This window comes from Leptonotus elevatus, chromosome 19, assembly GCF_054856555.1.
Source record: "Leptonotus elevatus isolate MCC_2025b chromosome 19, RoL_Lele_1.0, whole genome shotgun sequence".
NCBI classification, from domain to species: Eukaryota; Metazoa; Chordata; class Actinopteri; order Syngnathiformes; family Syngnathidae; genus Leptonotus; species Leptonotus elevatus.
The window spans coordinates 17287163-17314077 of record NC_141257.1 but is presented as its reverse complement, the minus strand read 5'-3'; the positions used below and the strand labels follow the sequence as shown (position 1 = coordinate 17314077).

General features: G+C 43.2%; 2 protein-coding genes across 2 annotated transcripts; both read right to left on the bottom strand.

Moving 5' to 3' along the window:
• Positions 1-10725: 10725 nt before the first annotated feature.
• LOC147158187 (uncharacterized) lies at positions 10726-23050 on the bottom strand. Its single transcript, XM_086063396.1, has 3 exons — positions 22800-23050; positions 12078-12150; positions 10726-11186 (listed from the first exon to the last, which is right to left on the bottom strand). The coding sequence occupies exons 1-3, from the start codon at positions 22940-22942 to the stop codon at positions 11088-11090; spliced, it is 315 nt and encodes a 104-aa protein (XP_085919522.1). The 5' UTR covers positions 22943-23050; the 3' UTR covers positions 10726-11087.
• On the bottom strand, positions 14337-17847 carry LOC147158188 (uncharacterized). The gene is made up of 4 exons (XM_086063308.1): positions 17725-17847; positions 16898-17606; positions 15044-15059; positions 14337-14471 (listed from the first exon to the last, which is right to left on the bottom strand). Exons 2-4 carry the CDS (start codon positions 17488-17490, stop codon positions 14337-14339), a joined length of 744 nt encoding a protein of 247 aa, XP_085919434.1. The 5' UTR covers positions 17491-17606; positions 17725-17847.
• Positions 23051-26915: the final 3865 nt, after the last annotated feature.

Sequence of the window (26915 nt, the reverse complement as noted above, 5' to 3'; positions counted from 1 at the left end):
CGCGCATGCGATCGCTAACTACGGCAACCACATAAGTCAAAATGCGTTCACACACGCAAAATGAAACAGACATTGCCAAAGGTACAGGACAGGTGCACATTTGTTTTTGTATATTGTATTTATTTATTTATTTTATTCAAAGCAGTTCTGTACATGTCTTGTATGAATAGAAAAGATTTTGACACATACTGTAATTATAGTTTGCTGTGAGAGGGTACGGTTTATTTGTATTGTTTTTAGAACAATGTGTAGCCAATATCATAGTGTATTTGCAAGTGTATATTTGTATTTACTTGCAATTGACTTATATTTGTTTTGTGAATTATTACTTTTGGTTTTGTATTTATTTTAGTTTTACATGCTCATTTTTAGTAATGTATATTATACGCTTACATGTTCGATTAATATTTGACACAAATTTTGTTACAAACTAATAGTATTAGATAGGGACAATACTATAGTGCTTAATTATGGGCCTGCTGCGTAGCAAAGCAGTAGCAAGCTACTGCTTGCGAAGCAAAGCAGGCATATATTACTATCCTAGAAAAGGGGTTTATTATTTTTCCGTTTCTTATTATGGGCCTGCTGAGCGGAGCAAGCAGCAGCGAAGAAAAATTTTCATATTTCTGGTTAAATTTCTATTTCTTTTTTAATATATTTTTTTCAGTTCTAAATCTTCCTTTATTTCTTTAAATGCTAGAGGTCTGAGAGATTCTATTAAGAGAAAGTCTAGTGTCCTGTTTTGTAAAAGTGAAAAAGTAGACTGTTCTACAAGAAACACATCCGAATGACGTGGATGAAAGATTTCGGACGAATCAGTGGGGTGACAAAATTGTGTTTAGTCATGGAACAAATAGATCAGCAGGTGTAGCTTTACTTTTCAACAACTTCCCTGGGAAATTTTTAACTACAAAAAGGGATCCGTTAGGTCATTGGATAATTTGTGTCTTAGAAGCAAATAATGATTTTCTCATTCTTGGAAGCATTTATGGATACAACAGTCTGAACCTGAACAAAAAAAATGATCTTTGATATTACTCAATCTGTATGTGATCTCTGCCAAAGGTATCCTACGAAAAAAAAAAATTTGGGTGGCAATTATAATATGGCAATGGATGAATGGCTTGATAGATATCCTTTAAAATACCAAAGTCATTTTTACAATACTATTTTGCTTGACTTCTGTAGTGCGTTTAATCCAGAAGACGTGGCGTTTTGATAATCCGGATTCCAAAATATATACATGGTTCAAACCTAATGGCTCAATTAAATTGAGAATTTATTTTTGGCTGGTATCTGACATTGACCCTAGACTTGAATCAACAGTTATAAAATAAACTATTTTTTCTCAATGATTCCATTTAAACTTATGTCTAACTGGTTCCAGTTGTTGGACTCGTCCGTTACAAAATTTTACTGGAATAAAAAAAAAAAGAAGCAAAGATTAATCTATCTACTCTTCAGAAAAGTAAATCCAAAGCAGGTCTAGAGGCACCAAATTGTATGCACTACTATATAACTAACCAGCTACAATATATCATTCTATGGGCACAACCTAACAGAGATACTAACTGTTGGCTGGAACTAGAACAGAAGGATTGTAATAACCTCAGACTTTAAGATTTACTCTTTATTACAACATTGATTAAGCGACACAATTGTTTTAAAAACCCAATGATTTCTGCCACCCTGACTGCCTGTGGAAGGCACTAGAAATTACAAAAGTCCAAGTGGAGCCCTGCGGGCTTTCTCCCCTATGGCATAACCCCGACTTTCAACTTAACAACCAATCGTTTTATTTAGGTGTGTGGGAGCAGAAAGGAATTACACATCTCCACCATTTTTTCTCAGATAATATGTTTATATCATATACATCCTTGCTCCAAAAATACAAAATAAAAAACGGAAATTTTTTACATTATCTGCAAGTTAAAAGTATGATAAATAACCCTTCGGGGGACGCTCCAACCGCCTGTTTTAGCTAAAGATATTACCAAGCTTTCTCCGACAACAACAAAAAACCTCTCAAAAATATATAAGTTACTTTCGTATACTGATAAAATGTCTTTACCGATCTCGAAATGGGAGACAAACTTGTCTATAGCTCCGGAATCTGACTTTTGGATTCAAGTTTTTGAAAACATATTTAAAATGACAAAACACACAAATTGACAACTTATCCAATATAAAATTATTCATAGAACATACATTACTCAATATATGATGAAGAAAATGGGACTCTCAGACTCCGATATTTGTCTCCAGTGTTTACAAAACACTACAGACACTTATTTTCATGCTTTATGGTTATGCACTCCGGTTATGTATTTCTGGACGAAAGTCTTAGAAAAACCGTCTGCTGTCTTGGACTGTAGGATACCTTTATCGCCAAACTTGTGTTTGCTAGGTGACCTAACAACAACTGACTTACCACGTAAACAATTTCAATCTACATTTGTAGCCCTTACTATCGCGAAAAAAACAACAATTCTTGTTAACTGGAAAATAAACAAACTCTGAATATCGAGCAATGGTCTAACCTCCTCATGAATCACATTTTAATGGAAAAAAATATCTGCTTAAAATAAAAACCAACAACAAACAATCTACACTTTCGCCTAGGGCACCAAATCACCTAGGGCCTGCGTTTCCCCCTCATCTTTCTTTCCGTATCCTTCCGCCCCTTGCGCTTATTTACAATAATATAGTTCCGTCCCACCCAAATCAAAACCAAAATAGATCTTCCACAAATACATGTAACAATATGAAAATAAATCCTCTTACATATTTCCCTCTCTTCAAAATGAAATGTCCACATTTTGTCTGGAACATAATCAGGTTGTTCACAAAAATAAATAAATAAAGTGGAAATAAGTCATCAGTGTACACACAACATGAGACCCATAACAGAGAAACCCTAATATGAAGTTGTACACGCATCCCATAAACACAAACAGATATGTATCCACCATAACCTTTTTTTTTTTTATTCAGCATAACCACCTCATGAAAGAAGGCGCTGCGGCTTTCAAATAATCCGGCCGCTCCTGGTTGTAGAGGAAGGACCCTGAAGGGTCACATTGGGTATGCAAACATGGCATATGGGAGACACGGCCGGTTGGTCTACTCTGTGATGGCACAGAAGGCCTAGCAGGCTCTGACATTTGAGTCAACCCACTATCACCAAAACCAAAGGGAAGAGAACCAGACAATGCCGTGTAACTCGACGTAAGGTCCCTGGTAGGAAAAGACAGTTTTTGGTAATATTACCTCAGTGCCCCGGAAAGGTTTCAAACGATCATAGTGAATGTTTTTCATAGTGAGGATCTTTAACATCCAACAGCTGGTACACGAGTCCATCATCATTAACAGAAATAATCTTAAAAGGTCCAGTCCAGTTTGGGCATAGATTCTGTCATTGTGTGTTAGGATCATTGGTCCACACCAAATCCCCATAACCATAAGGCTTGAAATTAACCTGTTTGTTATATTAGTATTCACGTTTTAGTTCTTGTTCCTCTCGATACCTGTGAACTGTCTCAAATGCCAAGCCCATACGTGAATTCAGTTCTGACCCATAGTTTTGTGGGCTGACAGATTCTCTGGGCGGGGCCACTTGGACCTCTGCAGGTAGCCTTGGCTCTCTGCCATAAGCAAGAAAATAGGGTGAATACCCTGTGCTTGAGTGTGGGGTGGCATTAAAAGATAGAACCACAGCAGGTAATTAATAGTCCCATTCACCCCCATGAACCTGAATCAGTTTAGCCAATTATTCTTTCAACGTCCGATTGAATCTTTCCACCATGTCCTTTTCTTTTTAATGTTTAGTCATTGACATATAGTTTGTACCACCTCTGATTCATATTCTGAAAGCATTAACATACTTGGTGAAATGATCTTGTATTACCAGTCCATATCTTAGGCCCGCCGTAGTAATCGGAAGTCCAGTTATGTCTGTACACACAAACTGAAACGGTCTGTCTGACCGAATAGAATGTAAAGGCGCTTTTTTTTGTGGCACCGGTTTCCTTAAGACTTCACATGACTAGCACAGGTTACAAAAGTTTTCAAGATCTCATTCCTGGCCAATAGCACATAGTCAATGCTCGCTTAATAGTGCGCTCAGCATTATAGTGACCGGAACACGGATTGCCATGAAGAAAATGCATAGTCTCTGTAACAAATGACGCTGGTCATCACCTGATAATACTCAAGCTTCCCTGGGACACTGCGACCTTTACGACAAAGTATTTTCACCCAGGCATATACTTCAGCGAGCATGGGATCAGAAAGTTGTGCGGAAATTATGTCATCAGTCTGAACAGAAAATGTGGGCAGTAACACTGTGTTCAACCGTTCAGTGTTGCAATCCACAAAACATACGTGAGATGAAGCACCATCGACACCAGAAGGTCTTAAAACCGAGCCTAACAAGTCTGAAGTGGGGGCCATCATCAGGAAAAGAGTGAGACTCAACTGAGGGCGAAGTTGTCCTCAGTGGATTCCTGTGCCACAACAGGAATCCGTGACATTGCATTAGCATTAGTGTGTTTCTTCCCTTCTCTGTGCATAATTTTTCATTGTTTCATTGTTAGGGATCCAGTTCCAACGGCCTCGGCGTCCCGTGGGGTCAAGCGTCAGGTCCATTTTTCTTAAACTGAGCAGAGGACGATTATCAGTAACAATTGTGAATGAATTACAGTTCAAATAGTGTCTGAAGTGTCTAATTGACCAAACAATAGCATATAGTTCTTTGTCATAGGTCGACCACTTTTTCCTCGGTCTTTGAAAGAACATGACTTGCGTAAGCCACCACCCTTTCCAGCCCATTTTGAACCTGAGAGAGTACTGAGCCAATTGCAAAATAAATGTTTGGTCAAAATTAGGGAAGGCCATTATTGGTGCAGGAGTGAGTGCATCCTTTAATGTCTGAAAACCCATAAAACAGTCATCAGTCCACTCAAAAAGTACTTGTTTCTGTGTGAGTCTATGAAGAGGCTGTGCCACAAACACATATTTATGTACAAAACGTCTATAGTAGGAGCACAGACCCAAAAATGCGCCTCAATAGTTACTGTGATGACCTTCTCAGACAAAGCAGGAATAGTGACTGTGGATGACACAGAAACAGCAGCCAAGCATGGAACATATCGACATGGACTAACCAACGGTACTGATCTTCACCATACATCTAATACCATGTTCCGTGTATCCACGCTGATTAGGAAATCCCAAAATAACAGGTTTGGTACAGTTTCTGACAACTTGAAGCGTGTGTGCCATTGGCTTGTGTGCAATACTCAAATTAACTGAAATGGAGCCTACAGAGTCCAGGGGGTCACCTGTTACCCCATTTAGAGGAACCATTGGCTTTCTCTATAAAGCCTGTGTATTCATTCTAAAATTATCTCACTAATGACAGAAATGTCAGCCCCTGTGTCAACAAATGCATGTACCACAGTGTCTTCAATAATAATTGAGACATGCCTCCTCTCATTATCAGTCAAAGATGTACTGTCACTTACAGGTGTGTCAGATGATGTGTCCAGGTTTTGCTGGGCCTGGGAGCAAGTAGTTGACAACTGGCCCTCAATGTCAACTACTTGTAGTTTCCCTGATCCATCTGAGGACGTGAAAGAGACTGGAAACGTTCACGTCCAGCTGGACTCGGACATCATTGATGATGTCTCCCGGCGTATCGATTAGGAGAGCAGCCACGATCCGTGTAGCCCCTCGGTGAAGGACTGTAGCCTCTCTTATTGCGTTGCGATGATTCCGATTAAATGCGTGGACCCTGTTGGTTGTACTCCTCCTCTTCACATCAGGAGGTCTGGTACGCACTGGGACTAGTTGAGTTTCGTTTGTAGGATGAATCTCTGCGACGAGGTGATCCGTAGTATCTCTCTGTAGGATGGCAATCACGTCGTAGTCCCTCAGGTGTGAAACATCTGTGACGATATCCAAAGCCAACGCTATCACGACGTTGTGAATCCTGCCTTTGCTGACTAAGCGTCAACTGTAGCTGTTCCACCTTGTCTGATAATGTTTCAATGGTCTTTAACATCTTCCTCATATCATCAGCAGTAGCTGAGTGGACACCCAGGGGAGCAGCCATGGGAAGAAGAGGTGTCACGATAGGTAAAACAGCAGGATAAGTGGGTGTTGTAGGAAAAGGCTGTAGAGGAGCCTGAGCAGCAAACACCCTGCTTGCTTGATAGGCTCAATTTGTACCACAAACTTCAGGGCCTCCTCAAGTGTTTTCACACCCTGTTCGTGGCATCGTGGTTGTAGGTATGGGTCAAGTCCAGCAATGAAGCGTTGAAATTTCTCTCCTCTTTTAGCATCATCACCATATGTCGGGAAAGATTCTTCAACCAGGCGGCTGATCTGTGCAGCAAACAGGAAGAGCCTCACCAGGAAGACAGCCACGTGCATTAATGTAACTTTGAAACATTGATAAATAGGCAGCTTGTCCAAAAACAGCCTTCAGTTTCTATTTAATGGTTGCATAATCACTCTTGTCTTCATCGGATAAACTATCCCAGTAACTGAATGCAGCCTCACCCAAGCACGTAGGTAACAGCTTTGCCAAACTGTCCTCGACAGCATCAGGGTGAGCACTAACAGTCACCTCAAAGTGTCTGCACCATCTCGAAAAATCCTCCTTTCCATACCCCATAAAAATTTGGCGGTACTGGGGGATGGCACGGTTACTATTCAACTGAAAGGGCAGCTCGTTCCCAAAAATTTATATATTTAGCTTAAATAGCTTAAAAATAGCTTAAAGTTTGTAGTGAAAAACAGTTTGTAAATCATCCACCTGTTAGCTGACAAGCGCGGTCCTTCTCCATCGAAACGAGCCCCTGTCCTTCCTTCCTTGTGGAGAGGGTATCGGTCCGTTTTCAGTTTCCGTCGGCCGCTGCTAGCATAGCACAGACTAACGAACGGATCTATCTATCTAGCAATTACGAACGTATCGCATAACTTTGGCATCGTGTAGGAACGCTTTTTGACTTTGTGCTATTGCCATAGTAGCGTCCAAATATGGTGCTGTTCCTGTCAACCATTGTGGCATCTGGCTGAGCTGTGTCACAATGGCCGACAGGTGCAACACCATATTTGGACGCTCAATGGCACGTAGAGGTGCCTCGCCAATGTTGCAGTAATTCAGTCTGTGTATTCTTTGATGCCATTCGCAGAAGTGTAATAATGTTATTTAAAGGTGTTCAATCAAATATTATCTGTTTCTCTACCCAATCCTATAGAAACATATATTGGGAACAAGTATTTTGTAACAAATAAGGTAAAAGAAGTCTCATATAAAATTATTCACAAATGTTATCCTGCAAATCAGTATATGACCAAATTCAAAAGGGACATTGATGTGAACTGTTCTTTCTGTGGAAGTCATCCTGAAACCGTCCAGCATCTCTTCTGGATCTGCTTACATTCTACAACTTTTTGGAAGGACTTTTAGAGATTTGTTACTTCACAGTTACACAAGGACTTTAGTTTAAAATGGGAGAATGTTTTATTTTATTATGGAAAGCAAACAATAGCTGTATATTTTATTATAAACTTGTTGATCGTCTTAGCTAAATTCTATCTCCACAAATACAAATACAGCAACCAAAAACCAAACTTTAAACACTTTCATAATTATACTATTTCTTATATAAAATTGATTTGTAGATTTAACTGAACAAATAGGCTTTAAAAACGAACAGTATTTGTACAAATTATAAACTGTTTGAATGCACGTGACGAGAGCTCAGTTATTGATAATTTGCTAATCTTACCGATTCGACATGTCATAATCATTGCTCTCTGTCTCTGTCTTTTTTTATATATATTTTTATTTTTGTATGTGCGTGAGAATGTGCGTGCGTGTGAGTGTGTACTCATTAATTCACCTTTAAACCTATTAAAAATCCCATACTGTTCACCTAAACCGAATACTTCAGAATCCCGCTAGAGTCGTGAAGTTGTCAGGAGACCCGGGGAAGGATCAAAGAAAAGAAAGAAAAGTGAAATCCAGCACCGACCAGACATCACCTACTACCCACCGGGTTACCAACCAGAATTTTTCAACAATCCCAGAAACATCTAAATTCCAACAAATTAGGGAGACCTCAAGAGACCAAAGGAAAGACTGAGGAAAAGAAAGAAGGATAGATGAAGCAGAGTGAGATCCACAGACATCAGCCTCCACCAATTCAACGACCAGATGAAGAAGCAGATTGTGTTTGAATTTCGGTAGATGCTGATGTAGTGGATCTGGCATGCATGAAAACATCCACCAAAGAGGGGAGCCGTCGACCCAGGCCAGGACAGAGCAAGCACAACCCCCCAGGGCCCCCCAGGCCACGGCAGCGCCAAGGCACAACCCCCGGGCCCCGCAGGGCCCACCGGCCGGAGAGCAAACCCAGGAGCCCGGAGCGCCCCCCACCCCAACACGCCCCAAGCATCAGAACGGGGACGGCAGGCCCACCAGGCACCCCACCGGCCCACAGCCCCCGCTCCCCCCACAACCCCCCCGCCACTCACCACAACCCAGCCCCAGCCACTCCCAAACCCCCAGACTGCCCCCCCCCAACCCGGCAGACCCCCAAACCCCGGGGACCCCCGTACCCAGGCATCGGTGCTGGAGAGGGGCCGGACAGCGGAGCGGCGAGGGCACCCGCCCCCACCCCACCTCCAGCCGCGTGGTGGGGGCGGAAGGGGAGATGTATATATATATACAAGTGTGTGTGTGTGTGTGGTGCATTAAAATTGGAAGCAGGTGAGATGGAGCAGAGGGAAATTGTTATCCCCCCGCTCCGATCCACATACTTCCCAGACGTGTCGGTGAGTGTATGTGGTTGAAGGGAAAAATAACCATGGTTTGATATGTCCTCATGAAACCTCTTATATAAGGATATGTTGTTGTCCTGAACTGTTGTACGAATCCAGGTGCCCAACAATTTGTAAATAAAGGGCGGGATCAGCCTGGGAGGTCTTCCTTGTTTATACTACAGTCTTCCCTGCTTCGCAAACATGTTTTTGAGAGTGCCTGGGAGAGGGCTTGGACAGCCCAGTTTCTCACACTCACAGCTTTTTGCTAATGAATAAAAAACGGAGCGGCACGCGGTCCGGACGGAGTCAGCTGTGGAACACTTACGATTGCCCAGCCGTTGTTGCAGCTCGCTTCACCCGGACCGTGGGCTCCCCGGTCTAGTGTCAAGGTAAGCGCTGATGATGATCATATTATGCTGCTTAACGTTGTAGTGTATTGATTGCTGTTTGCGGGGAATAAAATGTATAATTATTCTAGCAAATAGAGTCGTGATTGTTGCTGTTTGCGGGGAATGAAAGGTATAATCATTCTAGCAAATCGACTGTTTGCGGGGAATGAAAGGTATAACCAGTCTAGCAAATAGAGTTGTGATTGTTGCTGTTTGCGGGGAATTAAAGGTATAATCATTCTAGCGAAAGCGCAGGTGTTGATTACTGTTTGCGGCGGATAAAACGTACGATTATCCTAGCACAGTATAAATGTTGATTGCTAGATGCGGGGAATAAAAGACACATTTATTCTAGCAAAAGTATATCAAGTCTCTGTGTATTCATTGTTGCCCCCTACCACTCACGAGCCTGCATAAAAAATAAAAAGGTGAAGTAGTGTTTTCCACAAAACAGTGGTGCATTAAAAAAATTTGGGGGGGGGGGGGGGCATCGTGGCGCGGCGGGGATACAGATGGGGGACCGCAGCACTGCTTAATATTGCAGTCTGCCCCAACCGATGGCTCTCTACCCCGACACACCAGCCCCTACTAGTTGTGGGGTGCATTAAAATTGGAGGGGAGTTGTAGGGCGAAGACGGTGTCTCCACCCTACCCCACACCCCCAAAGTGTGTTATGTGCCCTATATCAGCCAAATATCTGCTTTTAATTTTAAGAGATGGTCTAAATGTATTTATTTTTTTGCCTGTGAGCGAACTAATTTATGCATACAAACAATATAAACTATGGCCTGTGTATATATCTGTATAGGTTACTTGTTAATATTGGCATGTTAAAGGATGAAATCAAAGTGGTTAGGTGGTTTATGTGATTTGTGTGAAATGAGAGGTGACGTATAAGTGAATATAACAGTGAAAAAACGGGGAGGGGGGTCGATGTGAAGGAAATTGGCGGGGGATTAAACATGTATACAATACACCAGTAAATGGTAACCTAAGCAAGATTTTTTGTTAAAATGTATTTTAGATATAGTTATGTATTAATATTATATTTGTAATATAGCTTATACATAACAAGTATTCATATTTTAGGTTTTATAACCACATATAAATGTATACATTTAATAATCAAACAAAGTTCTGTTCCACCAATGCCAATTATAACAGCCAGGGAGTGGAGTTGGGGTTCCGAAATAGTTGGCCATTGATGTATAGCTTATCAATGACCATCGTAGTCTGTTTACCCTCCTGCCTATTTTGTCTCATTATGGGAAATAGTACCTTTCGCCGCTCAATAATCTCTCTCGGGAATTGGTCATTCATCCTGAAAGAGAGGTCCCTTTAAGCTCCCGGCCTTTATTTTTAACAAATTCTTTCTGTTTAAAATGCTCAAATTTAGCGATAATAGGACGTTTGTTGCCCATACGGGTTCCAAGCCGATTTACACGGTGAAAATAGATATTATTTACCATCTCCTGAGAAAGTTTTAACAATGTCGTCATAATTTTTTAATCTCGGCCTCTGGATTGCCAGGGGTGTTCTCGGATATGCCTGAGAATATTAAATTCTCCCGCATGCTACGGGATTGGACATCCAGAACCATTTCTTTTAGCGTTTTATTCTCCTTTTTAATTGTCTTTAACTCAGCTGAAACAGCCGCGAGTAAGGAGCGTAACTCGGCATTATCTCGTTGGAGGTCACTTACCTGTTGGCCGACGAATTCCAAACTCACCTTTAATTCTTTGACGTCCTCGCAGATAAGGCAGAGGACATCTAGGTTTTTGTTTATGGAGTCCAGCATACTGACCGAAACGTCCGTAGTAGCTAGATCATCCGTGTCCGTCGATGAGTCATTTTTTTCTCTTTTTAGAAGGTTTCTCGTAGGAAGGATCCTCCATCGCTCAGCTGTAAAAGTATCCGTCGATGAAATGTTCGAGGTCCTCCACGCTGGGTGGTATTCCAAATCTGCCATATGAAAGAGAGAAGGGAAAAGCCAAGTTATATGGTGGTTAAATTCGGATTTGGTTTAGCAAAATAGAGCTAGTTCTATCTAAGCAGCAGGGCTCGCTGCAGGTCTTGCGATAGTCACAGCATCTCGCGATCACAGGCCCTCTTGCCTCCTCACAGGCCTTTGCTACTTTTGCCCATTCTTTGTATTGACCTTTTGCACGTGATGTCATAGCCCTCATGGGAACGCCACCTACGGGACGTTGGACGGCAAAAGAGCCACTTGCCTGTATTGTAACCATTGAATCTCGTACAGCGTAAAGTCCTTTATCTAATTGATTATCTTATGAAATGGTCTTGCTGTGCGGTCAGTTGTACAAACATACAAAGGAGTAAACCAAATGTTGCTTTTTATCGCATACCTACAAATAAAGGCGAACGACGTCGATTGATAGCAACAATCAACAGGACTGGCAGCCCACAAAGTATTCACGGATTTGCAGCGATAATTTTTTGCGAGGTTAGTAGATACATTTTCTAACATTTTACTAGTAAACGTACATTCTAACAAAGATTGTAACAGAGGTGTCGAATTGCGTGTTTCAAATCACATTCGCGAGACAGATAGTTAGCGTCCACTCCAACTGTACGAACACACAGCTTAGTTTTAAAATGCACCTTCTTCAAAACTATTAAGTGCATTTGACTGTTTAATAATGGGGGATTTCGTTTTTTTGTGCTTGGGGTTTTCCACTCTGGAGCCGGAGTCATATTCATAAAATTACTGCATAGCTTGCCACTACGATTCATTTGTTCCATGCAAGTAAACATTGTAACATAACATCATCACAGTGTTTCAATATAGAACGGACTGTGTAAAAATAAGTCAGCATGATTAACAAGTTTTACCTTTGCATTACGAGGTATATTGTCCCCCGGTGTGAGCGTAGCATCTCGTCCCAGAGACTCAGCCAGCGACAAGCTTTTGAACAAGGAGAAGAGACGGCATTGACTACATAATGATATAGGTCGTGCACTGTGAATTCCGGCTAGGTCGGCGATTTGATTAACTTGGTAAAAACAGCAGGCAACAGAAGGTAAGGGGCTGTTTTCAAACTAGCGATCTCCAACGTAAATATCGCGCTCTATGAGTCCTGACTAAATGTGCAACTTCGACTGACAGGCGAACTTTGGTTGGAGTAATAGATTCCATGGCTCTATGGGCAATAATAACTTTAAATTTGTAAAATAATAGTCGCTAAGTCACTAAGGGTCATGTCCACTTCCATTCAACAATCATTTCCTTCCACCGTCCGTCATAGGGCAGTCACGTCCTGTCTGACGTCGGTGCAAATGGTCAATACCTCAAAAATCAGTCTGTGTATTTGTCTCCCCCTGGCTGTTATACTGTTGTATTATTGTTTGTTCAAAAAAAGAGTGTTGATGAGTAAGCTTGAAGTAAATGAGAAAGAGTAAAAAAAATAATAATAGTGCACTTTCTGTTGAACAAATTAATAATGTAAACAGAATACCTCAAATCAACATTATTTCTAGAGCACTTAAAAAAATTGCTGCATGAAAACTACATGGAGTAAAAACCAAACATAAAAACAAAAACAATTAAACATTACATTAATAAGATACAAACAGTAAACACTACACAAATGCATGAGATACGCACACCTCGAACAAAAGCTTCTCACGACTTAACGGTTGAAGATGCAGATTCCAGAAATGGCTTGTTAGAACGGCACGGGTTTGGGGAACGCGAGCATGTTCTCATTTTTTTTTTTATAAAAAATTAAGAGAGAAAGGCGCCGAAATTAACATGGAAAAGATAGGCGAAAAAGTCAGACTTCTCCTCGCTTAAAGTGAAAATAAAGGTACTAAATGACACAAAAAAGTGCGTTTGTCTGAAAGCAGACCCTTGTGACTACAAAATGTGCGAATTTGATGTCTAGTGAGCAAAGATTGTGGCCATGGTGACGAGTTGAAGGGAAACTTTTGGAAATAGATTTTTTGGTTCCCGTCACTCAAAGGCGAATTGCTCCACTCAAGCCGACGCAATACACACCAATGTTAAAAGGCTATTTCGCTCACTTTTTTTTTCTACTTTTTTTTCTTTAAAGAGCTCAGTATTGTTCATTCGGAAATGTCATCATCATTGCTCTTTCTTTTTTATTTTTTTTATTTTTTTGAAATGTATATATATATATATATATATATATATATTTTTTTTTTTGTATGTGGGTGAGTATGTGTATGTGCGTGCGTGCGTGCGTGCGTGCGTGCGTGTATTTGTTAGCTCACCAAAAACCTATTAGAAAAAATCCCATACCGTTCACCTAAACCGAACACCGCCGTCAGGAGACCCGAGGGGACCAAAGAAAACAAAGGAAAGTGAAATCCAGCACCGACCAGACACCACCCACCGGGCCAACCACCAGAATTCTTCCCCAACCCCAGAAACATCTAAATTCCGACAAATCCAAAAAAAATAAAAATCAGGGAGACCGAAGGAGAGACTGAGGCCGAGTGAGATCCACAGACACCAGCCTCCACCGATTCAATGACCTGAGGAGGAAGCAGATTGTGTCTGAGTTTCGATAGATGCTGGTGTGGTGGATCTGGCATGCATGAAAATCTCCACCAAAGAGGGGAGCCGTCGACCCCTGCCAGGACAGAGCAAGCGCAACACCTCAGGGCCCCCCAGGCCGCGGCAGCGCCAAAGGACGACCCCCGGGCCCCGCCAGGGCCACCGGCCGGACAGCAAACCCAGGAGCAGGAGCGCCCCCCACCCCAACACGGCCCGCGCCCCCGACCCAACGCAGCAGGACGGGGCACTGCAGGCCCGCCAGGCACCCCACCGGCCCACAACCCCTGCACCCCCCCCCCCCCCCCCGCCCCCAAGTCAATATGAGAAAGAGTGTCGTGATGTAGCAACAGATGGAGATGCGTTCCCACTTTGAAGCCATCTCGAGATGATGTTCTTGGGTTGCTGAAGAGGGCGCTGTCATCTTCTTCAGGACCTTAGGGTAGACTACCTGGTCCCAGGATGAGTCACCGGGATTATTCTCCCCGTATACCGTGAACTCAACCTTTGTTGAATGATGTCATCAATAGGGGGTAGCTGACACTGGACCAGGAGACGTGGTTTTTCGGTCGTCGTCAGGTGGTGGGATCGCTGAGCCTGAGGCAGATCTGGCGGGTCATGTAGACGAGATGTGGAACCACGTGCCCCCCTTTCCGTGTAGGCGAACTGCAGAAGATGTTCTCTCCTTCACCTTGTGGGGTCCAGTCCACCTGGGCTCAGACCATTTTCGTTAAATCACTTTCAACCATACATATTCACAATCATTTATTTCTGAAGGAGCATCTGGTTGTTTTTTTGTTAGCTGTGAGTTAGTAGATGTTAGTTGTTTAAGTTCTGGAGGTCCTGGAACGTGCATCTCTTCCAATGAAGCTGTTGGAGCCGGAAATGGTCTGTTGGTGTGACATTCAAACAGAGTCCAGCCTTTGGCTGAGTTAAGTGACATTCACACATTCATTAATGCAATAGGAAGAGCTTGTAGCCAATTCAAATTTGATGAGGCCAGTGCTTTAGCCAATTTTTCTTTAATATTTCTATTCATTCGCTCAACCTGTCCTTGGAATTGGGGATAATACACTGAACCAAATGTGTTTTAATCCCAATGCCTTTTCTACTGCTTGTAGATGTTTGTTTTTTGAAATAGGTTCCATTGTCTGATAAAAAACATTCTAGGAAACCCACGTGATGGTATGTAATGATTAATCAAATGTTTTACCACGATATTTGCTGTTTCAGATTTGCAGGGATATGCTTCTGGCCATCCTGAAAAGGAATCCACTATTACCATCAAATATCTGTATCTGTCAAGAAGGGGGAGCTTGAGGACCCAAATGCGGGAAGACAGGGCAAGGAGGCAGAGGTTCAATCAAAAAAGGGATTTTAATTTCTACAAAACAAAAGGCGAGATCTAAATTGCAAAGAAAAACATAACAAGGCAAAACGGGCAGCATGACATGGGGGGAAAATCCAAGGCAAAAACGGGCAGCATCACAGGGGGAAAAACAACAATGAACCGACACAGACAGAGGGGAGACAGCAGACTAAATACACAGACTAACGACACAACAAGACACACCTGGGGCAAGACACAAGTGGCTGAGGGCACTGATTGGATCACACGAGAAAGGGCAGGATCACACTTAAACAAGACCAAGGAAGACACACAAGGAAAACAGAACCCAAAACATGACAGAACCCCTTCCTCAAGGGACGGCTCCCAGACGTCCCTCACACAAAAAAGTCCAAAAACAGGGCGGGCGGAGAGGGGCCCGGAGGCGGGAACCTGGCACACCCATCAAGGCCAGTCCGGGGGGCGTCCCGGACGCCAGACGAGGGGAGCCCGGCAGCGCCGGTCCGGAGGGTGCCCCGGACGCCACACTGGAGCAAAGGGCGACCACAACGTGCGCCGCCAGACAGGGAGAAGACGGCAGTGGAACGTGCACCTCCTGTCCACACTCAAGGACTTGAAGCCGCCATGGAAGAGGTGAAGAGACTTTGCACGAGAGCGACCGAGGCAAGGAGGCCAGGGGCTGCAGCGGCACAGGCGGGGATGTCCGGGGTCTTGAGGCTGCCGTGGCACGGGGTCTTGAGGCTGCCGTGGCACGGGGTCTTGAGGCTGCCGTGGCACGGGGTCTTGGGGCTGCCGTGGAGGCGGCAGACCTGGCACGGGGTCTTGGGGCTGCCGTGGAGGCGGCAGACCTGGCACGGGGTCTTGGGGCTGCCGTGGAGGCGGCAGACCTGGCACGGGGTCTTGGGGCTGCCGTGGAGGCGGCAGACCTGGCACGGGGTCTTGGGGCTGCCGTGGAGGCGGCAGACCTGGCACGGGGTCTTGGGGCTGCCGTGGAGGCGGCAGACCTGGCACGGGGTCTTGGGGCTGCCGTGGAGGCGGCAGACCTGGCACGGGGTCTTGGGGCTGCCGTGGAGGCGGCAGACTTGGCTCGGGGACTTGGAACTGCGGCGGCAGACGTGGCTCGGGGACTTGGATCTGCGGCGGCAGACGTGGCTCGGGGACTTGGAACTGCGGCGGCAGACGTGGTTCGGGGACTTGGAACTGCGGCGGCAGACGTGGTTCGGGGACTTGGAACTGCGGCGGCAGACGTGGTTCGGGGACTTGGAACTGCGGCGGCAGACGTGGCTCGGGGACTTGGATCTGCGGCGGCAGACGTGGCTCGGGGACTTGGAACTGCGGCGGCAGACGTGGTTCGGGGACTTGGAACTGCGGCGGCAGACGTGGTTCGGGGACTTGGAACTGCGGCGGCAGACGTGGTTCGGGGACTTGGAACTGCGGCGGCAGACGTGGTTCGGGGACTTGGAACTGCGGCGGCAGACGTGGTTCGGGGACTTGGAACTGCGGCGGCAGACGTGGTTCGGGGACTTGGAACTGCGGCGGCAGACGTGGTTCGGGGACTTGGAACTGCGGCGGCAGACGTGGTTCGGGGACTTGGAACTGCGGCGGCAGACGTGGTTCGGGGACTTGGAACTGCGGAACCTGGGGCTGCGGCGGAGCCGGCACGGGAACCTGGGGCTGCGGCGGAGCCGGCACGGGGACCTGGGGCTGCCGCGGAGCCGGCACGGGGACCTGGGGCTGCCGCGGAGCCGGCACGGGGACCTGGGGCTGCCGCGGAGCCGGCACGGGGACCTGGGGCTGCCGCGGAGCCGGCACGGGGACCTGGGGCTGCCGCCGAGCCGGCACGGAGACCTGGGGCTGCCGCCGAGCCGGCACGGAGACCTGGGGCTGCCGCCGAGCCGGCACGGAGACCTGGGGCTGCGGCGGCAGGCGTGGCTCAGGCGGCAGGCGTGGCTCAGGGACCTGGGGCCGCGGCGGACGTGGTTCGGGGATCTGGGGCTGCGGCGGACGTGGTTCGGGGACATGGCTTGGCTTGGTGGTGCTTGGCTTGGCGGTAGCTGGGTGAACATGGCTTGGGGTGGCGTGGCTGAAGTAGACTTGAGAGCAGGAACTGGGGCCACATCAGCCTGCCACCATGGGGAGTGAGGAGCAGCAGGGATACTAGTAACCGAGGATACTGAGACTGAAGGAACGTGACGAGAAGAAACGGGATTGGGTAAGGAACCAGGTGAAGTGGGGACTAAGTCTTGACGTGGCGGTAATGTGGGGCTATGAGGTGCACAAGATGGGGACCGGAGTGATGAACTTGGCGGGGACCGAGGTGACGGGGGGTGACATGACCCGGTGTTAAAATAATCCGCAAACGAAAACTGTGACGAAAACATGTAAGGGTTTATGCTGGTGAAAAAATCCAAATCGGTGTCTAAATCGGAACTGGAATCTGTAAGTGCATTAACCAAAAAACAGCCTTCTTCATCTTCATCATCGGTGAAGTCTGTGTCTATGAAACAATGGGGTGACAAAATGGTGTCATAGGGCAGGGACTTAAGTGAACTAAGGAGATCGGGTGAATGGGGAACAGAGGACAAGGTGGAACCAGTCAGAGAAAAATAACTTACATGGAGGGAATGGGATTGGGTGGCAGGCTGACGGTGCTTTCGAGCCGACCGACGGCGTGCCGGTCGGCGTGCCGGTCGGCAACGGGAGCTTCCCGCTGGGTCTGATCTTGGTCGGTTCATTCTGTCAAGAAGGGGGAGCTTGAGGACCCAAATGCGGGGAGACAGGGCAAGGAGGCAGAGATTCAATCAAAAAAGGGATTTTAATTTCTACAAAACAAAAGGCGAGATGTAAATTGCAAGGAAAAACATAACATGGAGAAAACAACAAGGCAAAACGGGCAGCATGACATGGGGGGAAAATCCAAGGCAAAAACGGGCAGCATCACAGGGGGAAAAACAACAATGAACCGACACAGACAGAGGGGAGACAGCAGACTAAATACACAGACTAACGACACAACAAGACACACCTGGGGCAAGACACAAGTGGCTGAGGGCACTGATTGGATCACACGAGGAAGGGCAGGATCACACTTAAACAAGACCAAGGGAGACACACAAGGAAAACAGAACCCAAAACATGACAGTATCCTGACACTGGTTTTATCATGTCAGTGAAATCCTTCGAAACCACCTGACCCGGAATACATTTACCTTCTTTCCGCCATATACCTGCTTCATCTTTTTGTCCCCCTTTGGACATCCACACACTTTTTTTCTTCTGGACTTACTTTTTCCTGCCACAGCTTAACTGTTTCTGTTATCACCTCCTGTGGATTGTCACATTCAGACTCACTTACAGCTAGTTGGAGTGTAGGTCGGTACCCCGGAACCTTTTTTGCTGCTCGATCTGCTGCAAAATCATTAGTTCAAGAGTAACCTTTACATTTATTTATTTTTTACTGCCACCGCTGTTGGGAGCATTAAAGCATCCCGCAATTTAAGAATATCATCCTGATGTTTAATGGGTGTACCGGTTACAGTTTGGAAATCGTTTCGCTACCATTCTTTTAATGCAACATAAACATGTGTGCATATTTTTCCAGTGGAGTTGATGCATACAGACAAACTTGTAGATTTCCTCCTTCCCCCTTCTGATAAAGGGCAGCAGAAACACTGCTGGTCTTTTCAGAAACATCCAGATAGAACATGCGACTGTAATCAGTAATCACAAGAGCTGCAGCAGTGGAAAGATGCTGTTTCAAGGAGATGAAGAGCAGAGACCTGGTGGCTTCAAGACAAGAAGTTTCAGATGGAGCTGTCAGCAAGAGGTTATCCACATACTGCACCAAAAAACAAAACGAAAAACAAAAAAAACATCCGGAGGAAGTTGGAGAGGTGACAGCAACTGTCGAAGGTAATCATTGAAAAGTCCAGGAGACAACACAAAGCCTTGAGGAAGACGAGTGTAGGAGTAACATTCATTATTCCACCTAAATGCAAAATACTTCTGCATAGACGGGTCAAGAGGAATGCAAAAGATTGCATTAGCAGGATCAATGCAAGTGAAATAAGTGTGGGTTGATGCAATTTGAGACAGAAAAAGTAGGAGTTAAGACGGCCGTATTAATCGCTCGCAGGTCATAAATCATACGAAACTTTCCAATATATTTCTTCTTAACGGGTAAAGTAGGCGTGTTATAATCAGAGCCGGAAATTTCACACAACACTCCTTGCTTTGAGCAAACCGTCAATTGTTTCCGAAATGCCAATCATCCCAGCCTCTTTTACAGAGTATTGGGGAACATATATTTGTCCTGGTTTCATCTGAAACACAACAGGTGAGACGTTACAGAGATCCACATCAGTGGGATCCATGGACCACAGCGATGTGGGGGAGAAAACAAAATCTAAAAGATAACCAGCAAAATCGCTGTCGGTTGTTTCACGTCCATGGTGCCAATCCAGAAGCTGGTGCTCCAAAACGGAAGTGGGTAAAATGTGTTATCCACTCCTGCCCAGTAGATGTCGGCAGTGGCGCGTGCCACAGGGCGTTGTTCAACAAGCGGGAACTGGGAGGTGGCACTGGAAGCAGAGCAGCAGAGCAGCAGTAGGTGTTATCATCCGGAAATTCCAGGATAAGTCCATCAGGGCTGCATTTGATGAGAGGGCATGTGGCGATGAGGAGATCTCTGCCCAAAATATTGACTGGACAGTTAGGTGCAAACACAAAAGAATGCAAAAGAGTCTGAAAAAACATTGAACAGTCACTGAGCATGTGGATTCAGGGCACCATCATTGTGGAAACTGTCCACCAGATAGAGGCAGATACTGTTGGTTTGGCACAGGGGAATGTTGTTGCTGCGGCGTGCAGTTTGTTGGCCTCTGCCTCTCCACCCAGACGCTTGATGTTGCTGTCTGCAATCACGGGCCCAATGACCAGGCCGTCCACAATTGAAGCATATGTTAGGCCACCCAGGGGGCGCACCTTGACCCATGAATGAACCTGCTTGATACATCATGCACTCGGAATCGACAGAGGGAGATGAGATCACAGCAAGAGTGTTTTCTTCCTGCTTTTTCAAATTATGCAACTGCACCATAGCAAGTTGTGTTTCTGTACTTTTGTGTTTGTCTACCTAGACTCTTTTTCTTTAGCATGTCTCCTTAAATGATGTTTAAGAAGTGACAACCACCGGTCAACCTCAGCACCGGGAAGATCTGGATTGGCCTCCATGGCCTGTGCCACAGACTTGGGAACGCCCTTCAAAATGGCTGCTCGGAACACTTGTGAATGCAAGGCGGAGGCCGTAGGGGCGTGTCCTATTTTCAGAGTGTAATCAGTGAGGGCCCGATCAACAAATGCCGCGGCCTCCTCATCTGCTTTTGGAGCGAATATTAGATCTGGAATGACACACTCAGGGAGGAAAAACAAAGGTTAAATAATTTTCTTGCCTAAGAGCCTAATTATCAGGGAGAAAAAATTAATAAAAAAAAACCTAAATTTTACATTAAAATATTCAACTATAAAAACAGACATAATTATATAAAAAGAACACGGATATCACCTGTCCCGTAACCGCTCTCTGCACTGCTTGAAGCCAATTGGCACCACCAGATTGCATAGGCATAAGTTTCTGCATCAACACACACTCACATCAGTGGGAGAGAAAGGTTTGTAAAGCATAGAAGAGTTACCAGTGGGGGCGGGTCAACTTTGGCTAACATGGGTGCCTGCAAGATTTGGGAACTGGACCTTTGGAAGATTCCTCTGCTTCGGGTGGGCACCTGAAAGATTCTGGACATGACACTTTAACTCTGCCACTTAATTCTGTAATTGAGCAATGTACAACCTGTTTTCCACTTCCTCATTTGAAAGGCCTGTAGCTGCGTGCTCCGCAGCACCATTTCCACAACATTCCCATCATTCTCCCTCACCCTCCTCCTGGAGACAACCCACCAGTTCAGCCCCCGCCCCCCCTTTTTTTAACAGTCAACTCGAGAGCCGCCGCTCGTCCAACACAAGCTTTTTTTCCATTCCTCTCATAAATATCACCAAACACACAGTTGAAGACATTGTAAAAAACCCTACCTTAATTTTGTTTTTATTTATTTACTTATTTCCTTATTTATTTATTATTATTATTTATTATATTTTTATTATGTCATTGACGTCTTCTGGTTGTACCACACCCATAGGCCTTTTTTATTTATTATTTCTAGGATTCCATAATGGAACGAAACTACCTTGTGTTTTACTCAGAATTTATCAAAACCACTCGAACTTCTTATTCTCTTATTTCTCTTATTTCTCTTCACTCAGTTATTTCTTATGCGCTTATTTCTTCGTAACGTTACTCCGTATACAAGGACTTCAGTTTCTAGGATTCTACAGTTTCTTGGATTCTAAAATAGAACGAAACCACCTTGTATATTTAATGTCTTAGTAAAATCCAAAAACAAGGACTTCTTGTTTCTAGGATTCCATAATGGAACGAAACAACCTTGTATTTTATACTTTACTAATATCTGTTCACTTAGATCTCATATACAATTAAGTCACAAATTAGATGACGTGAAAACAGGTCTCAGAGTATAGTCAACAGACAGAAGATCAACTAGGAGGATAAGTGTCCTCTTACCTTTTAAATACTTTGGTGCCAGAAGTTCTGTCTGCTGACCAACCTCAGCCCGAAATCACGTTCAGGGTCACCATTTTGTTCGAAGAACATCTTTGTCTTCCGCGTGTTCGTTGTCTTTCGGGTAGAGCGAATGCTGGTTTTCTGAATACAGACTGGAGATCGGTGAACAGTTCCTTCGAAGGTTTTATTTTACAGAATATTCCGGTCACTTATGAATGACAGACAAATGGCTGCTTCTCATCACAAGTGCACAGATTCAGAGGACTTACAACATTCTTATACTATCTTGAAAGGCGGTACCACCAACCCCCAAGCCCCCAAGGGAGGAGGTTGAGGACAAAATCACCACCCCACATTAACAGAAGCCCAGAGATGTAGATTGAGAAGGAGTTCATGTTTAAACATCCTGTATTTAAGAAGTGTTCATTTCTGAGTCAAAACGTTGGACAGTGCTTTTAAATTTGAGGTTTATTTTGATTTTGATTGTATTTACACTTAATTCTAAAGTAAGGAAACTTAACAGATTTTCTTTAATTACTTTTATTATTATTTTTCTTTTTTATCCTTTATAGTGTTTTAATGTCCCTAAATCTCAAGTTATTTTTACTTAACACCAGAGGTCTGAGAGACAACTTAAAAAGAAAAGCAATATTTCTATATTGCAAAAATAAAAATCCACATTGTATTTTTCTTCAGGAAACACATTCGAATGATGCTGATGTTAAATTCTGGTCCACTCAATGGGGTTGACAAAATGATTTTTCCGCATGGTACAACCAGGTCCGCAGGTGTAGCAATTCTCTTTATTGACTGCCCAGGGAAAGTTGCAACAACGATTTACAGTGGTGATGGCCACTACGTGACTACGTTTACATGCAGGCAACAACCCTTTTAAAACCCGAATATTGGCAATATTCGGGTTTTGAAAGGCCATGTAAACACGCGCAATAACCCGAATATGCTCTTATTCAAGTTTCTAAAAACCCGAACAAGCCCCTTGGGTTACCCCTTTCATAACCGGAATACTGGTTCATATAAAGGCAATCGGAATACCTCGAATCAACGGGACATTGCTCACAACCTTCTTCGTCTCCTTTTCCTGTTCTTCGCTTATTTGCACTCGCAAGGAATCTTGGTCTTTGTAGTAACGACTTGTATGCGCAGTGCCATCCTACACGGGCCACGCTGAAATACATTGATTTCTCCGCTGTGTTTTCATGTTACATTGTGCCTCTATGGCGAAAATGCCACAGTTTGTGACACGTTAACTATTCATGTGAGACAGACGCGACATTACCCGTAATGCTTAAACAATGTTTATCTCCAGCTTTCAGTGTTCAACAATACACGTCCGTGTAGGAACATTAGATGGCACACACATTGTTCTGCTTTGTCCAAACGAAATAAGTCCGTGCTTCTGGCATGTACCGACAAGAACCGCACTTCTGGAGCGAGTAAAAAACCGACTACTTTATTTAGCGTGGTGAGTGACATGAATATAATGTATTTTATTGACCGTTTAAAAATAGAAGCGGAAATTATGTCTATTTCTGCCATGATGGTGTCCGTCCTTCACCCCCTTACATCAGGTTATTCCAAACGCCATGTATACGGGGGTTACTATGTCAACTTGCGCATGTAAACGTGTTATTCCGATTGTTCCAGAAACTCAAATTCTGAGCATAACCTGAATATTGCCTGCATGTAAACGTAGTCTGTGTTAATTTCAGAAAATTACTCAGAAATTTTGGGTAATGTTTATGGTTATTGTAACCCAACGCAAAACAAAAGCTTACAAGAAGAAATAAGTACAAATGTGATTAAACTGAAAGATCCTTTTGCCACAGAAAATATAATTTCAGGTGGTGATTGGAATATGGTTTTAGACGAGTGGATGGCTAGATCGCCTAGTAAATTCTCAAGTTCAAAACCTAACAGCAATTTGGTTCAGTTCTGTAACAACTTACTCCTCCACGACCCTTTGCGAGACAATTACCCAAACAATTTTTTGGGTTCAAACCTAATGCAACTATAAAATCTCGTCTGGACTTCTGGTTAGTAACAATCACAATGCATATTCCAGCTACAAGGAGTGAAATATTCCCTGCCCCACTTACTGATCATTGCTGTACAGACTTAATAATTTTGCAACAACTGGAGCCTAATAGGAAAAAACGTTATTTGAAATTGAATTCCAGCCTCTTGAAATATGATGAATATTCTAAAAACATTGAAAACATGATTCAAAATATTTTACAGGACAACTCTTTATCCTCATACACTAAAAAAAATGGGAGTTCTTAAAATGTAAAATTTGCAAATACTCAATATCTTTTAGTAAATATAAGAAGAAACATAATAGCTCAACGGAGGAAAAACTAGTGAAGGAAATACCTTTGATTACCAGCTGCACAACTCTCATAGAAAATGATCAAATTAAGCTTGTGTCTTTACAATCCCAATTGAATCACTTTTATGAACATAAAGCTTGTGGAGCATAGGGTCAAGGGTCAAATGAATTTAGGAAGGAGAAAAAAATTCTGCATATTTCTGTAGATTAGAAAAGAAACGTCAAGAATATAACTGAATCAAATGTCTAATGATAAATGGGCGAGAATGCACTGATCCTACACTCATAGCCAAAGAAATAAGCACTTCTTTTTTCTTTCTTTTTTTACCAGAATTTATATATTACATCTTATTCTGAAGAAGATGCTAATGCCTTTCTAAGTAAAATCAAAGATTTCACCCCTCAACTTGATGGTGTCATGAGAGATAAATGAGATGGAGACTTTACGAAGAATTAGACACAGCGGCCTCGCACTTAAAACTAGACAAATCTCCAGAACCAGATGGTTTAACTTTTTTTTACAAACACTTCTGGTCTTCACTCAGGGAAATTATATTTTAGGTATTTCCTTAAATACTAACATTCTCTGACTTGTTGCTGGCCGGCTACCACGAAACAAGGCATTATCACACTTATCCCAAAGCCTGGTAAAGATAAAAACTATTCTAGATAATTATCGTTCAATCACACTTCTGGAAAATGATTACAAAATGCTCACGTATATATACACTCACAGATTAAAAGGAGTCCTAAATCATGTTATAAATGAAAGTCAATCTGGATTTATGAATAACAGATCCATACAAAATAACATCAGGTTAGTTCAAGATTTGTTGGATTACAATCTTTTAATTGTGGATGATCGGTGTATTCTATTCCTGGACTTCTACAAAGCATTCGATTCTTTAGAACACCAATTTATGTTTAAAATCTTACAACTGTTTGGTTTTGGCCCAAAATTCTGTAACACTATCAAATGCTTGTATGATAATACAACCAGCTCTGTAGCATTATCTCATGGCACCTCTCCTCGCTTCACTATCAACAGAGGAGTTAAACAAGGTTGTAATAACTTTAGCAATATATGTTAAAAATTCCAATTTGGACAAGTTAAATATTTTTGAACAGATAGTCATTAGCCAATTAGCTGATGACACAACAATTAAAAAAAAATAAAGAATCAATCCCTTAAGGCTCTAGAACTCATCAAGACCTTCTCGAAAGCATCAGGTTTGAATCTTAATTACAGTACGTGTGAGTTAATGGCCATTAATGATTGCAGTCTAACCGATGCTTGTAACATTCCAATTAAATCCACAACAAAATATCTTGGAATACATATTACCAAAAATACACAGATTAAAAAAACCTGAACATTGGGGGAAAAAAATTCAAGAATGCAAATCTAAATTAAATATGTGGCTTCAAAGAGACCTGACAATCTTTGGCAGAATTTACTTAACCATGATGGAGTCCTTAGCTCATCGTATTTACCCTGCATAGTCACTGGCAATACCTAATCAATTCATAAAACCCATAAATCAAATGAACTTCAATTTCATCTGGAGAAATCGAACCCATTACATTAGAAACAATGAAATTATTAAAGACCTCCAAATCGGAGGATTACAAGCTATTGATTTTGAATGCTTAAACACAGTGTTAAAATTGAAATGGCTTAAATCCATTCTGTTAAAGAGTCACAGCATTTGGTATTGTCTCCCCAGGGGTTTGTTTTAAAAAACTAGGAGGAATAGATTTCAAATCAACAACTTTTGCTCAATAATGAATGACAATATTGTCATTCCTTTTGTTCAAGTCCATTATTTTCAATGTCAGCATTGTAGATTGGGGTATGACTAAACATTTGATAAGGTTATTTTAATATTTTATACAAAAAATCTGACCATGCCTGCAGGGTTTACAAACTTTTGAGCAGCACTCTATTCAAACCAACCTTAATTAAATTGAAAGGAAATTTGACATTGTTTTCCTCTCTTCTCTATCACTCAATGTTCAGTCAACAGTTATAATTGACTGAAAACTGTCAAATTAAGAGAACAGACAGGTTCACTTAATTTGCTGACGTGTCTAGTACAGCACCACGTCAATATATATGCATATTCTAATGACTTCAAAATTCTTAGAGGCTAACGCTTTTTGTGAATTCATATTTCCATCACGACATAAATCAGATTCCATCCACCAGTTGTTCAGACAAACCAAAGTGAAGCGTAAAAGACACGATGTGTTGCAATTACGCTACATTCGCCATTCGGTGGCGCTGCGCTACAACTTTGGTGTTCAAATGGGGTGTCACGTGTTTCTGGTGGTGACGAAAGCGCCAACAATCGTCTTAATTAAAACAGTGAAATATACTTAAAAATACAAATATTACTACTTAACGTTAGTTTTAGTGAATATTATGGTTATGTTTAGTGTTATGTTACGTTTAGGCTTAGTAAAAAGTAAGACAGAATTGGATGTCACGTGTTTCCGGTAGAGCTCCACTCGCCCATGGTCTGCAACTAGACCCTTCCCTCGTGAATTGTATTCTGTATTTCCGGCGTTAGTAGCCGTTTATTAGGCTAAATAAAAGGGTGAAATCCCAACCAACAGTTGCTGGTGGCGTTCTTGCAAGACGTTACAGTGTTTTTATATTTTGATAAAATAAATTACCGAATTGAACTTTGCACATCACTCCAACGCTCTGCGTCTTGTTTAACCTTCTTTTCGCCATATAGCGCTGAAAACCTAAATTAAATTATTACGGAACTTTTTTTTTCTATTGGGCGAAATCTCGAGTCGTATGAGAAAGA